The sequence below is a fragment of the Buteo buteo genome, chromosome 29 (genome assembly GCF_964188355.1).
Source record: "Buteo buteo chromosome 29, bButBut1.hap1.1, whole genome shotgun sequence".
NCBI classification, from domain to species: domain Eukaryota; kingdom Metazoa; phylum Chordata; class Aves; order Accipitriformes; family Accipitridae; genus Buteo; species Buteo buteo.
The window spans coordinates 2,340,505-2,355,880 of NC_134199.1; the positions used below are offsets into that span (position 1 = coordinate 2,340,505).

Genomic DNA, 15,376 nt, shown 5'->3' on the forward strand with positions numbered 1-15,376 from the left:
AAGAGGGAGAAAGTCACAGCATTGGAAAGGAATGTCTCTCTGCCCAAAGCCTTCTCCTGCAACACAAATCCTCATTAGTCCATGCAATGCATTATTCATTTGTTCTTAGAAAAGCTGCTTCAGAACAGCTACAGCCTCTAGGAGAGGTCCCCATTGCAAAGTCACTGAGGGTCTCCATGCTGACTTACCTTGTAACAGTCACCATCTGGCATAAGCTCTTGAACATAAATCATGGGGCCATCAGGCCTGTTGGATCCACCACTGATTGTCAGCCCTAAGCCGGAGGATTTTGCTATAGAAATGCTCTGGATTCCTGATTCAGTGGAGTAGCTGCAAGGGAGAGATGTTAGCAGGTGACTCAAGGTGATATGGGTTATTTTCCCATTTCACTGAACAAACTCTGGTTTTCTTCCCATGCATGATCCTTCTAACTTCTCCCAACCTTTTCTGCCTCTGTATCTTTTCTTCCACCCAACCTTGGAAAGAGGAGGTGAGGACTCCTGTTTCTCAGCAGATATTGTTCAGCATTATGAAGATGAGTGGCTTGCATAATCCCAAATGCTGGGGAATACTCATTTGCATTTAGAAAATAGAGAAGAAACTAAAGGTTTAACCAGAATGTATTTGGCACTCTTGGTTTTTATAGCCAAAAGCACACAAAGGATCGATGTGGTTAATGTTTGGATCCAGCTAAATCATCAGAAAGCAATTTACAGATTAGTCAACTATTAAGCAGCCTTTAGCAAATGTCAAAGCAAAGCTCAGGATACACAGCTATGTCTTAACAGAGATTTGGACTCAAAATCTTGCAAGATGCCCTAAGAAATGAGCCCTTAAGTACCTTTATAGCAATACCCACCACACTGTGGTTCACTTCTGGGGCAGCAGTACAGATGACTCGCCCAGTCAAGGTTGTACTGCGAATGGAGCAGTAATAAGGTTGGACCTGTCATGGTTTAACCCCAACTAGCTACTAAGCACCACGCGGCCGCTCACTCTCTTCCCTCCACCCAGTGGGATGGGGGAGAGAATCAGAAGGAAAAAGCTAAAACTCGTGGATTGAGATGAGAACAGTTTAATAGAACAGAAAGGAAGAAACTAATAATGATAACAATACTAAAATGACAATAATAATAATAAAAGGATTGGAATATACAAAACAAGTGATGTACAATGCAATTGCTCACCACTTGCCGACCGATACCCAGTTAGTTCCTGAGCAGTGATCCCCCCCAGGCCAACTGCCCCCAGTTTATATACTGGGCATGATGTCATGTGGTCTGGAATACCCCTTTGGCCACTTTGGGTCAGCTGTCCTGGCTGTGTCCCCTCCCAACTTCTTGTGCCCCTCCAGCCTTCTTGTTGGCTGGACATAAGAAGCTGAAAAATCCTTGACTTAGTATAAAAAATACTTAGCAACAACTGAAAACATTAGTGTGTTATCAACATTCTTCTCATACTGAATCCAAAACATAACACTATACTGGCTACTAGAAAGACAATTAACTCCATCCCAGCTGAAACCAAGACAGGACCCTACCCTCAAAGAGCTGCCTGCTAGACAGGACCCAACAGGCCACAGCGGGCGGCTCCATGCCGAGAGGGAGGTTTAGCAATTGCAGCAAGTGTTGTGGGGGCAGAGAGTTCACTGACCACCCACGGACCGGTGGGCAGCATTGCAACAGGGAGGTTTTGAGGAAGGATTTGGTGGGATCTAAGGGTCAGCAAGCCTCCTCCTCCTAATGGGCTGGGTGCAGCTGGCTTTTCTCCTTTTCAGTTTATTTCCAGAGCAGCCACTCCCCAAACGGTCTACAGTTTCTGGTCCTTCTATCTCTTAACTTAAGACTCAATGACAGCTGTGCATCCCATGCCTCACAGTGACACTCGCACGTAACCGCCCTGTGCTCCCCAGTGATGCCATCCTCAGTGGTCAGGCATCCCAGTGACAGAGCAGCGTGCTGCCAGCACCCCCCAAACTGTTGGTGGGGCCCCGGGAGACCCAGCTGGCTTTGCGGAGGAAAGGGACTGCATTCACGCAGCATGCATCTTAGTCTTGTGAAAAAACATCACTCTAAGAAATATTTTAGGAAAACGATGTCACAAAATGTAGCATTAAAACCCTCCGTTCAAGTCAAAATATCAGATGCTATCTGTGGTGAGACTCAATCATATCTGAGTCCCGTTGCTCAATGGGGTGGCAGGACCTCAGATGACACCATGATGAGAGGCCACAGCCTGGGGACAACCTGCGGTGAGCAGAAGGGTTGGCAGCCACATGCATGAAAAGACCCGGGGCCCAAATTACATCTCTGCAGCTGACCACCAATGCTCAGCTGCAATCAGTGGTCTGTGATTTCAAACGGCTCGTGCTGCTCCTGGGAGAAGACCACTGGGGCCTGGCACCAGCACAGAGACAAGCAGAACATGCCACAGCATGGCAGCGCTGAGCGAGGAGGCCACCAAACCAGGTCCCCTCTAGCCTATATCGCAGCCTGGAGTGGGTTAACAGCAGACCAAGGATTGTCTAGTTTGTCCAAACCAGCTGCCAAGTAGATGAGCTGGCCTCTCCTCTGTAAGGGTCTCTCACTCCATGCAAGCAGCTTAAACCTCTGGTGCCAAATATTTGTCCTCTGCAAATCCCTAATAAGCTGGTATTTAGCAAGAGGATTTACTGGTTCTGCAGTGAGGGCTGATTCTCTTTACCAGCGACTTGGCTTGTTTATGCTGGCAAAGGAAGAGAAGCTGCAAGCCCTGGGGATGAATGGTCCCAATTCCATGACTGTTAACACCCTTCGAGCTGTCCCTCTTGAGAAGGGCAACCCCGAGCACCCTGGAGACAAGACTCCGCAGAAAAACAAGCTCTGCCTGTCCAAACCTCTGACCCTGCGAAATATGAAAGGGACAGATGACCACATGAAAACACACGCTCCAGGAGATGCTCTGGAGACAAAAGGATGCGGTGTCTGTAGGCAACCGCTGTTGACACCAAAGCAAAGGGCGTCAGGAGTGTTTGTATCAAGAGGGCAGTGGCTGCGCTCTTGTTGCAGGATGGCAACATGCCAGAAGCAGGGCAACAGAAAACAAGCTCCTGAAACACCTTCCAAAAGCACCACTGGCCTTGCAGAAACACTCCGCTCATGAGATGGTTTATAAAGGTGATGTGCAGGCTGTAAGCCACGGCTTATCCCCAGGTTTCAGAGGGAAGGAAGAGGAGCAGTTGCATGGTTAACCGTATTGCAGACATATTGACTGCCTCAACAAGGAAGCTTTTCAGCTCTTGGGCACAGGCTTCCTAGGAAGAGTCAAGATGCCACCGTGACAAGGACTTCTAGAAGATGCTGTGGTCTCCTAGCCATTGTGGTGATACAACAGTATAGAGGACAGAAGGATGAACAAAGCCATTCTTCAAGCACCGGAATTATTTACTGGATCTACCCCTAAGACAGTGTTAGGCATTCGGTGATATCTTCATGACATGACACGGCCCTGTGCGACCTGTACGTACTGTGCGTGAGGGGGGTGCGCCGGGTTCCCGATGCAGGGGCCCTGGGAATTGGCGGGGCTCAGCAGCAGCGGGCTCTGGGAGCGCGAGGAGGAGCCCGAGGATGTACTTTCCAGGTATCGACCTGAACAGCAAAGTCAGAGTCAGCCCAGGGAACACAAATACTCCAGCATCACCCTTCTCCCCTTCTCTACTGCTGAGAGCTGACATCGTTTTCCTAGCTTTTTGGGGAAAACCACATGGTAGTTAAAGACATCAGTATATCACTCATGGAGAGGAAACATCAAGGCTCCTCGGCACAATTCCAGCGTGGGACCGTCACCCCTTTGCCAGCCCTACATACCTCTGCCATAGGGGAAGGGTTGGCAGCCTTCTGGTGGGATGCCAAGCCAGAGGGACAGCTTCTTTCCCCATTCAGATGTGATTTGATGTGCTGGCACCTTGCTGAGGTTAACCTTGTTGCATCTCATTAAACATTTCCCATTTGCAAATGAAAAGTAATGATCATTGAATGAATGATTGCTGAAATGCTTTGAATTCCATAGTAGAAAGCTGCACCTACAGAGATGGGTATTGCTGGGGTTACCTGCCCAGCACATCAGTTAAGCCAAGTCTGGGCATCTGGGAAGCGGTTACGACCCCAACTCAATTTTCTCTAGTTCACCTGTGGAGGCTGACTTGCTGCCTCGCTTTGTGCTTGCTCTGTGCAGGCAGGACCGGCCATGCCTGCTGCTCTGCACCCGGGGACGCACTAAGCGCTTGCAATAAGGATGAGCAGGACTACTCTTCCTTCAAATGTCCACCCAAACACCTACACAAATCCAATCACAACTCCACCAAAATGAGACTGGGATAAAGAAAACTCTCAGCAGAAAGACATGCTTTTGCTCTCCCCCTCCAACGGCATGCTGAGCTACTCACCGCCACCGTGCAGGATTGGCGAGCTCCGCGCTGAGCCCGTATTGCTCTGGGAGCCAAACTTCTCCAGAAGCTCAGAGAACTCTCTCCTGGAAATTAAAACACAGTATAGTCAGCTGCTGCTCAAAATTATTCCCCACCTGATTATATGACAACGGTGCCTCTGATGGCAGTGACTTACTACCATGTCTATAAGGCCAATTCCCTCCAGCAGCAGAGCTTCCTCATGCATAACAGTAACCCCCCCTGGTTTCAAGAGGTTGTGCAAAGCTTAAGGCCAAAAATCAATCTCATGGCAGTGCAGCTTTCCTGTGATGGGCTGGAGCTTCAGTGTGCTCCTTCCCCACCCTGGAAAGTGTTCAGGGTGAACATGAGCAAGAGGAGCCAGAAAGGGACGTATGGACAAGCACTGGTGCTGGGGACTGTCCTGTCTGAGAGATGGTAGCTGAACACAGGAGCCCTGCCTTGCACCCTTGCCTTGCACCCCGCCGCATGGACCCTCCTGGGAATCAGCTGGAATAATTTCACTCCCTACTATAACGCTCAGAAGTTTTGCTAACACACCACACAAGTTAAACAGACTGTCAGAAGGAGCTGGAACTATGCAAACATAAAACAAAAATGCTTGGCCTGTTTGTGACTACTTCCAGAATAGTTAAATGTAGATTATTCTCTGTTTTTTCTCCTCCTTTCCTAGACAGAAGGCAGTTCCTGCTAGCGCTTGGTGGGGTAAAGACAGCAGATTGCTTCTGGAGCGTATGCAAAAGAAGCATCCCACTCTCTGAATCTATCCATGGTGATATCCTCCATGAACATCACAGGATAAACTCCTGGAGCACAAGACCTTAACAAAGACCTGCATGCATAAAGCGTGCTGGGTTAGCGCAGGCTTCTGTACTCTTCCCAGCAGTTCATGGCTGAAGATGCTGAACCAGCAGGCACATGCTAAATTTACAGATATCAGGATCAGAAAGGCTTGTTGGTGAATTCAAGAGCAGGGAGGAACGGCAGCCCACAAACATTTAGCGTGATCCCTTTGTCTTGAGGTAACCCCCCCGCTTCCTGTATGACCTCTCTGCAAGGCAATCTCATCCAAAACACCCCCTGGAAAGCTGGCTTGGTGTCCAAGTGCCTTCATTATTGCTTTCCTTCTCGGCTGAGTTTGACCACCATATAACTACCCCAGTGTGTTGAGTCCTTGATGAGCTGTAACTACCTGTACACAACAGGTGAATTGCTTCGTGACCTTCCTTTTGCCAAGTGTTAACATACTGAGTTTTTAAACCCCATTGAGAACCACCATTAAGCATGTTTACCAGCTCCTGCATAATTTCTGTAACCCTTCCTTGAGCTGTCATGAGCCTCTCGCATCCTTTTGCATGAGGAGGCACAGGAAGGGGATGCCACGTTCAAGCATCAGCCTCCTGTGCCCATCCCTGCCACGCTGGGTCTTTGCTCCCAGCAGCACGCTGTCCCTCCACAACTGTGTGGTCCTCTCCCTTCATAACCCCAAACTACCTGATCAATCCAACCTTTTGGCAGAGAGAAGAGCCTCAAGGATGACTAGTTTCCTACATGTGTCATTAAATAAGCAGCCAGGCAATGGGGAGAGACCCTGAAACTATTGTTTCTGTGGCCACAGTAACAACATTAGATGTCGGCTTTGAAGGCATGAGGGAATCCCCATGGGAAGGTGCCTTTTTGATGCTATAGCCACAGGAAAAGCCTGGTTATGAGTGGCTAGCTCTCAGACTTGACAGTCAGACAAGCTCAAGACATAAATCTGTAGGAAACAAGCCACAGCAAAGTTTCCTCAGTGAGGAGACTGCTCTTACACACAAGCAGACATTGTGTCATCTGCATACTTTACCGGGACAGATGTTATATATTATTGGCTAGATTAGAGTCAACAATATTAAATGATGAATGAATCATCAGCTCCTTAGGTTCCTGCTGGAAATGCTCTCAGTAATTTACATCTTCCCATTAACAACCAGCTCATTAAGAAACTTCAAAGAGCAGTGCCTGCCTTATCTAATATTGCCATCAAATGTATGCCTTATTCATTCCATTTAATGCTAATTTTAAATCCAAGTGTCACACAATACTTAGTGGAATGCCTTGGTGAATCCCAATACTTTGCCTCAACACTATTTTCTTTATCAACTAAACCCATGACCTTAAAAAAAGACAACTACTTTGTTCAGAAACCCCCCTTCCACAAAACTGTTCTAACATAGCGTTAGACACTGAAATATATGTAAAAGCACTGAGAAAGTGGAAGGACAACTTAGATCCTATAGCAGTAGGACAGTGGTTTGCTGTTCTTTGGTCCCCTGGGTTAAGCCTGGGATGGATCTTACCTCAGCAGGATTTTGCCAACTTCCCAATAAAGCCTCTGTATTTCTATAGGTGATTCACACTCCCATTGCACTGGGAACTCATGCACTGATGGCCTTGTCCCTCCCTGACCTATTGCAATGGCAGGTCTACCATGCTGGAAGCTAACATATTATTTCCAGTGGTTACCAAGCCATCAGCAGTTGGGTTTTTGTTTTGGGCTGGGTGTTTCTGTGGTCATCTATTGTTACATTTTCCTCAGATAATAATCCATCAGAGCACAGAACAGGTTATGAACTTAAAACAATGGCTAAAAAACTCTTAGTCAATGCAAATGCAACTAGTCTGGCAGCTCTTATGCTCTTTAAACCCTGCTAAACAATGCAAACCCAATCACCAATCCATGCTGTCAAACTCTGTTATAAGCAAGGGCAGGTATGACTTGAGCATTCTTTGTTGTTGTTAATTTTATGTCGTTAAGTTCATCCACAAAGGAGTATTTATCATTATTTGCTCAGGAGCCTGAACAACAAGCTCTGAGCCCAGGGTTGCTCTGCAAGCCCTGGGTCCAGCCCAGCCGTTTGCTGTAGGGACGATGTGACTAAATGCTACGTCACACGCCACTGTCCCAGCTCCTGCTTTGTTGGTCAATACTGCAAGCCCCAGTTCCACCAAGGACATAAACACATGACTAACTTGAAGCATACGCTTACCCCAGCAGCAAGCAATACACTTTCTGGTGTCAATCTCCTGAGAATTAATTTTGTGCTCAGTGCTGTATTTGAAGGAATTTGCAAGCAGGCAGATGCCCAAACATTGCCGATTAATGAAGACGTACGCTGAAGGAATGCCAACAGGTCTTGCTTTGTGCTTTCAGACACCAAGAGACTTCAGAAGATGTCTTTAATATTTAAAATTTGACCCTTACTAAAACATTCAGAATTGTCAGGTGCTTGCAGGACTAAAATGCCCAGCTTTATTAAAAAAAAAAATAAAAAATCATGGCATTGTATTAGGTGGAAAGTTCATTTTAACAATCTTTTCTCCAGCTCTTTTTCATTCAGATGCAGACATCTGAGGTCTGGAGGATCCCTGTAACAGAGCTCAGACCCGCACAGCCTTCAGCCAGCCCCACAGCGTGGAGTGGGATAATGGGGTTTGCCAGCAGCAGCCAGCTGTAGGCCGACTTTGCTACAGATTAAGCAGCTGGGGGTCAATCTTCCTGCAGAATATTGTTGGTTTATCTCATAATACCTTTTTGTCCTGCCCTTTTGTTCTTGGGAGAACAAAGGGTGAATCCTACATCAAAGGTTATGTGAGAGCACAGCGTCTGGAAACCTCAGCTCTGCACCACAGCTGGGGGAGAAGGAGGAGCCTGTGACAGCAGATAAATTAATAGCTTGTCTCAAAAAAACCCCAAAGCCTGCAGGTCAGTGGGAACCGTGAACCCAAAGCACTGCGAAAGCATCACAAAAGCAGATTTTCTCGCACCCAGCTCACAGCAGCTGCAGCATTTCCACCGCTCTCCAGGCGGGATGATGCTCTGGAGGAGCAGCTCCGGCACGGAGCCCAAGTCCATCCTGGCAGAGTCCTGCCGGGGACAGAACTGCACAGAGCCAGCACATCCTGACCGGTGAGCCCTCCCGCACCGGCTGCGCAGGGCAGCACATCGCGCCGCTGCAGGGCTTTGCTTTTCCATTAATGCCTAGGAAGTGGTGCCATGCGCAGCTGCCTCTCCGCTTCCGTGTTAAAGGACATGTGTTTTTCCCCAAAAGAGCAGCCAATGGCCGTGGGACACCCCAGGCTTGCTGGAGTCAGCCCCAGCACTGCCTTCCAGTTTAGCACCAAGTGCTCAGAGCAACAAACCCGTGGGCTGACACGTCGCTGTCACACGCAGGGCTTGCAGGAAGAAAGGGATTACCTTGCATTCGCACCAGGCTGGGCACGAACTCCAGCAACAGTCTCTCTGCTCATTCCTGGTTATTGGTTGTGCACTTGCAGAAAAGCAGACTACTTCCCTTACTGCTTGTTGTGCAAGCCCTATTTATACAATAACCCATTTTCACCGAGATGACTGTGCATATCATGCGGAGATGCAATGTATTTAGCATTTTATCATGCAAGTACTAGGAGGTGCGGCATAAACTGGCTTTCTCACAGTGGTAAACTTGAAAGACCAGGATGATATCTGTGCAACACTTAGAAGCAAGGAACTATTGTAACTTTCAGGCTGAGGATGAATAAACAATAATTATACGTATGCAATAAAATTATCCTCATTAGATAAAGATGAGCACAAACGAAAATCAGATCCAACCGTCATCCAAACCCAGCGTGTCCAGCTCTAAATCTGAATTTTCTGCTTTAAGCCCTAGCATTACTGCCACTCTCTGCAGCACGTCTGATGCGACAGGCTGAAAACATGCATCTTATACACGCCAGGACTGAGTTCTATTAAGAGCACAGGTAATTTGGGCCTATAATTAACTCCAGGGACAAATAATAGCGTTTATGAGTCAAATTCACCCGAAGGCAACCACAACAAAATGCTACTCAGCTGAGTCATTGGGAAAATTGGCAGGCGGGTTGGATTGTCTTCCAAACCCAGAGCCATTACATTTCCTCCTCCAGCATGCCTTGTATGCTCAGGGTTTAGGAAGACGACCTGCATGTGAGTATCTGCAAATACACTGAATTACACTCCTCCCCGTGTCTTCCTTCAGCTTTCATGTCTCGTGAGCCACTTTGCTGGGCAGTGGGAAGGTGCAAAGCTGCCCTGGACTCATGGGAGTTCACAGCACAGCATCTCTGTGGGTATCACCTCCAGAGCTGGCAGTCCCTGGGAATTCAGAGAGCCCGTTTCAACCCAGACGGAGGGCTGTCTGCTCGCCCATGCTTGAGGACAGACTTAAAAGATAATAGGGCATCAATAAAATAAAGACAAAACTAAGGAAAAAAAAAAAAAGTTGAAAGCAGAAAAATCCTTTCTCTGTTTCCACAGCCCTTAATCCTGGAGATGTGTATTCCTGTATTAAACAGTTTGGGAGATGATTATGTAAGTGAAATCTCTGCAAATCTTTTAAAAAAAAATAAATAAACTGATTACTTCCCCACTCTCCCGCTGGCTAACCTTTTGCAGATTTAACAGATAACCAAGAGCAAACGGAGGCCAAATAAATTGCTTAAAGTTTCATTGCCCTCCCAGTCTCCCTCAGTTGGTTTTCCAGCAGCTCCCTCACAGGGCGATTGGGGACTGCCAACAGATGCACGAAGGAGCTGGAGCTGCCGACAAAGCCACGCGTGCGTATGTTTTAAGAAACATCTGCTGCAATTTAAGATATTAGGAGCCACATCGAGATGCCCAAACAGCTTGGAACAGATCAGCATGGGTGAAAGCAGAAAACCTGCTTGATGGGCACAGTGAGCTGCTTAGCTGCGGGAACCCATCCCTCCTGCTGGGAGCCAGCCCCGGCAGCAGCCACCCAGAGGGGACAGTGCGAGATGTCCACGGCCACTTCTCCTCCCCTAAGGCAAGCGCAGGGGACCGCTGCGGCGTGGAAGTGCATCCTTACTCTGAGCAAAAGAGGGTCAAAATCTCGAGCCTAGTTCTGCTGACCTGCTCGCTTCACCCACTGCTTCCTCAAGCAGCCGCTGAAGGACTTGCAGTTAATATAATAATTTGAGATGTTATATTCACCGGAAGAGCGGAGGTAAAAAGCAGTCTGTCATTAATAGCAAATAATTCTTCCACCAGTGTATTACTGTGTCAAAATTAGTCTCATCCCTGTCATTACAGCACTCTCACTATTCTGCTAAGGCAGTAACACTCCCCAGCTGCTGATGGATAAGGAATTAAACCATCATCTCAGACGCTAACGGAACGCGGGTACGTTGAGCAAATGACTCTGTTGATCTTCAGCCACGCACACGCAGTGCAAAGCCTTGGTGCCACCAGCCTTCTTGCCCATGACCGCGCTCTGCCTAAACCCACTCTCATTTCGGTGGTTCCCGGTGCACCTCAAGTTTCCAGACCTGTTTCTATTCGACAGGCAGAGGATGCTCTGGCACATTGCGCTGGATCTCCCAGGGGATGCGAGCAAAGGACCCCACTAATCCCATACCTCGGTTTCCACAACTCTGCCCTCTCTCATGACACCATCATTGCCCCACACAGCTTAAATCCAGCCAAGACAAAACTGAACTCTGTCCTTCTCCTTTTGAATCCTCCAAGCCTCTCTAGAGAAAGCAAGGTTTTCCAGGGAGTGGCGAGGGGAGAGCTTTCAGGGAGAAACCCCTCATCCTCCCTGAGAAGGAGGAATCCTCTGGGGAAGGAAGACCTTAACTCAACATGTCCAACTGGAAAGGAAAGGGAAGATCTCGCTGTCCCTCTGTGTCTTCATCCAAAGCTCTGTGCAGGACGTGATAAGCCGTAGGCAGCTCAGCACTGCACGGCAGAGCTGAAGGAGCCCGTGCCACCCTACAGCTAAGGCTGGAGCTGCCCTCGTCCTCACTGGGGAAACACCTGCAGGAATCTGCTCCGTGCCAGAATGCCCCACAGACCCAGCGCAGGGTAGGCTGCAGCCAGGTCTGCAGCTGGGAGCCACCAGCTTTGCTTTACTTCCCATTACAGCTCCAGCACGCTCCCACCAGCGTACAGTTATCAGAGACCCTTGGCCACCTCGGTCTTCTCCATGGGCTTTAAGCCTGGTTTAGCTCAAAGGCAGTCCAGCTACGGTGCTGACAGGATCCCCCTTCCTGGCACGAGATGACACCCCTTACCTGGCATCGTCATCGCGGGCTATAAGAAGGTGCATGTGGCTGGTGGCCGATGCTGTCCTCAGGATGTCCACAGCCCTGCGAGACAAGGACCGCAACACGTCAACGCCAGCTCGCAGTGATGCTCCACCGAGCTTGCCCAGCCAGGTATCAAAGCTCACAGCAAACTGGGCAGAGACCCATAGCCCGGGCAAACCCCATCAGCAACGAAGTGACCTTTTTCGGCTGGATGCCTGTGGAACACCCCTGTTTCCTGCCCCGGCAGCAGGGCCAGAGGGCAGCCGAGTCGCAGCCTGATTTTCCCACTTCTGCAATAAATTAGAAGTCCCTGATAACAAAGCAGACCCAGAAGATGCAGGAGGTGGTGAGCAAATACCTCCCAGCACATCTCCTCCCTCGGGAAGTTTCCATCTTGGGGACGACCGCTTTCCAGTTCAAAATACACGCATCCTCGTGGGAGTCAGGCCAGCATGCTGGGAGCCAGACGGAGCCTCCCTGCAGCTGCAGAGATGTCCTCGGGGACCTCCTTCACCAAACCCAGCCAGCCTGGGGGCTTGGGAGCAGGAGAAGCTCCTTGCGCTGCTTCCCAAGGATCCATCCAGCCTAAGCATGCCATGCAGGAATGCAAGGCAGCCAGCGGGCTAGCACCACATTTAATGGAAAAGGGGTCCCCCAAAAGTGCGGTACTCCTCTGGATCAGTTAATTATTTCCTTGGCAGGGAGCTGAGGGGCTGGATTGCAGCTCCAGAGGGAATCCCACATGCAGAGCAGCGCTGGCGGGCTTAGGCACCGGCTAATCTCCGGCGCTGGGAGCTGCAGGGCTTGCTGGGAAGCTGCAGCAGATGGAGTGGGGGTGCCAGGAGCTGTTCAAAAGCCAGCATTTGGGGGAAATGTCTGAATATCTCACAAATACAGTTTGGGTTCACTGGTCTATTTTTATATAGAAAATTTTTGTTTGATGGTTTTTTGTTTGGCTCTCAGGAACAGCTCTGGCTGCGTCAGAGTACAGACAGAGCGATGCCCTGGTGTCCTCTGTGCAACCTGCAACTTAAACCACTTCACAGAATTATACAAAAGCAACAGGAATGCAAAATTTCCGTTTGGATATGGTACCTCTCGCTTGTAACCCCAATTAAGGAATCTCCATTGACCTCCAGGATCTGGTCTCCTGGCTGCAGGCGCCCTAGAAAAGAAAACTAATGGATAGAAACTGCAGAAAATACAGCTTGAAGGGACTAGGAGAGGTTGGGCAGTTCCTCCCTTTGCCCAGAGACAGGATGAAATATGCATAGGTCGTTCCTGAGATGCTCATCCAACCTGTTTTTCAAGACGTCCATAGATGAAGTTTCTGCAACCTCCCTAAACAACCGATGCCAGCATCGCAGCACTTCCTCTGCTGTAGGAAGTTACGAAAGTAAATACCAAAAAATGCAATAAAGCTTTTACTTAATTCAGTTTGAGGTCAGGTAGAAAACCACGAGCGGCACTTCCACCTGTTCTGGATTTATTTTTCTTTATTAGATGGAAAATTGATGTTGTAATATTTGGGGAAAAAAAAAATCTTTTTGGCTTAAGTTATAAAAGGTGAACTCTGTAGACCCCTGCCTAATACCTACTTATTTGAAGATACTCAGGATGAAATCAGTGGCCTAGAGCAGAGCTGAATTTGCAAAAGGATCTCAGGTCATTTTGGGGCTACAGGCAGTCAGTGGCACCTGGGAAAGGACAGGCAGCAAAGTGAAGTTCTTTGTGTGGCAGAGATGGATCTTGCTTTAAAGACAGGAAGCAATCATATACATGCTGCAGAAGCCAAGACAAGGCTGCCGTTGGGTGTTACAATGATTGCCACAGTAAAAAAATACCCCCGACTGCTGGAAAATCTGGGAAGAAGCACCTGAAATGTCTAATAAGGCAACATATAAAATAAGAACACTGGATTTTGGCTTTTCTCAGACTTTTTGGTACTCTGCACCATATTTAACTCACCGTCTGCGTAAGCAACACCCCCCGGCAGGATCCTCTTGACATAAACTCCATATTCTTCCCCAGTGAGTTCCTTGATGCCACCGATGACCTTAATACCTGGAGGAAAAGAGGTGCCCATGACACAAAGGCAGAAAAATCACAATTTCCACAGGCTGTCTTGGAGGGATGCAGCCTCGGGTACAGCTCCCAGGCACCTCGGCACCCCCTGACACCCCTGTTAAAAGCCATTTGTGGAAAGCCCCATGTATCCCCTGCACTACACAAGCAGCAGCAGAAGCAAGAGGATGCGGCCGCTGACACAACACAAAGGCTAAAGGCATCTGATAGCACCAGCTGTGAAGACAAGGCTCCTCAGAAAGGCATAGGCAAGGAGCAACCACCTTACCCAACCCCAAATTCATAGAATCATAGGCTGGTTTGGGTTGGAAGGGACCTTTAAAGGTCATCTAGTTGAACCCCCTGCAATGAGCAGGGACATCTTCAACTAGATCAGGTTGCTCAGAGCCCAATCCAGCCTGACCTTCAATATTTCCAGGGATGGGGCATCGACCACCTCTCTGGGCAACCTACGCCAGTGTCTAACCACCCTCAGCATAAAAAATTTCTACCTTATATCTAGTCTAAATCTACTGTCTTTTAGAACAAGGGGTAATGGTTTTAAATTATCACAATGGGCCCTGCTAAAAAGTTTGTCCCTATCTTTCTTGTAAGCCCCCTTTGAGTACTGAAAGGCCACAATAAGGTCTCCCCAGGCTGAACAACCCCAACTCTCTCAGCCTGTCCTCACGGGAAAGGAGTTCCAATCCTCTGATCATTTTTGTCGCCTCTGGTCCTGCTCCAGCAAGTCCAAGTTCATCACTGATGGGAAAGGATCTGATTCTGCTGTGGACGCCTCAGCCTGTGCTGGTGTCTCTGATAAGATTTGGCATAGGAAACACTACTGGAGACAAGCGTTTCCCCCAGGAGACCCCCTTTGAGGTGCAACATCTGGACAAGCCCCAGGTTCCATACAGTGGTGAGAACATCCCCACTGCAAGCTTGCCTACCTGCTGGGCTCCAGCAGCATCTCCACCGCAGCCTTTGAAGCTGCCACTGATGGTAGAGCCGCACATCAGGAGCAGCCACTTTTTATCAGCGTTTGGACCGGGAGGAGCAGCCCAGAGGCAGGAGCCAGGGTGCAGAGACGACCTTTGTGGAGGCTCTGAACCCCCCCCCGTTGTGGCAGCATGGATCGGGTGCCCTGCAGCACCTTGGCAAAAGGCTCGTGCTCTGCACGACCACCTCGCCAGCCACGGGACCTGTCCCTGCTGGCACGCGTAAGCAGGCTGGCAGGAAAAGGCCCAAGAGACTTATTTGTCCAGGGCTCATTAAGTCCTGCTTTGAAGATCCAGGCTGTGGACAGAAGGATTAGAAAGCCCAGCTTTAATTAACAAATCTCTCCTGAGAGCCTCTGGTCGGGCATTTTGCTGCTCTGGACGGGAGGGAACGCTGAGGACAGGCGGCACCAGAGAGAGGGGCACTGCCAGCGTCAAGCCGGCTTCATCGTCTGGCTGCTGCCCTGGGGTGATGAGCTGCTCCGAGCCTGGGAGAGGTCCTGGGATGCACGGAGTGACCCCGTGCAAGAAACTCCTCTGTCTGGGGGAGCAGAGCACAGCTTCTTCCCCCAGACACAAGACCTTCTTTCTGAAACAAGCAGGAGGGAAGAGGAGTGGACCCTGGATTGGGATTACTTGGGATAACAGTGCTATTTCCATCCCTAGTCCCCCTCCTTTTATAACTCAAGCTCTGCTCTAAGGACCCTCACAGTTTTCAGCTACCTGTAGGGAAAGACCTTGTCTCTCAAGTCATCTTCAC

General features: G+C 49.1%; 1 protein-coding gene across 1 annotated transcript in view; it reads right to left on the bottom strand.

Moving 5' to 3' along the window:
* LOC142045595 (syntaxin-binding protein 4-like) overlaps positions 1 to 15,376 on the bottom strand; it is a 45,511-nt gene that overhangs the window by 15,691 nt on the left and 14,444 nt on the right. Inside the window, 6 exon segments of the mRNA XM_075059277.1 lie at positions 189 to 330; positions 3,506 to 3,626; positions 4,424 to 4,509; positions 11,540 to 11,614; positions 12,650 to 12,719; positions 13,523 to 13,618. Coding sequence (XP_074915378.1) covers positions 189 to 330; positions 3,506 to 3,626; positions 4,424 to 4,509; positions 11,540 to 11,614; positions 12,650 to 12,719; positions 13,523 to 13,618 — 590 coding nt within the window.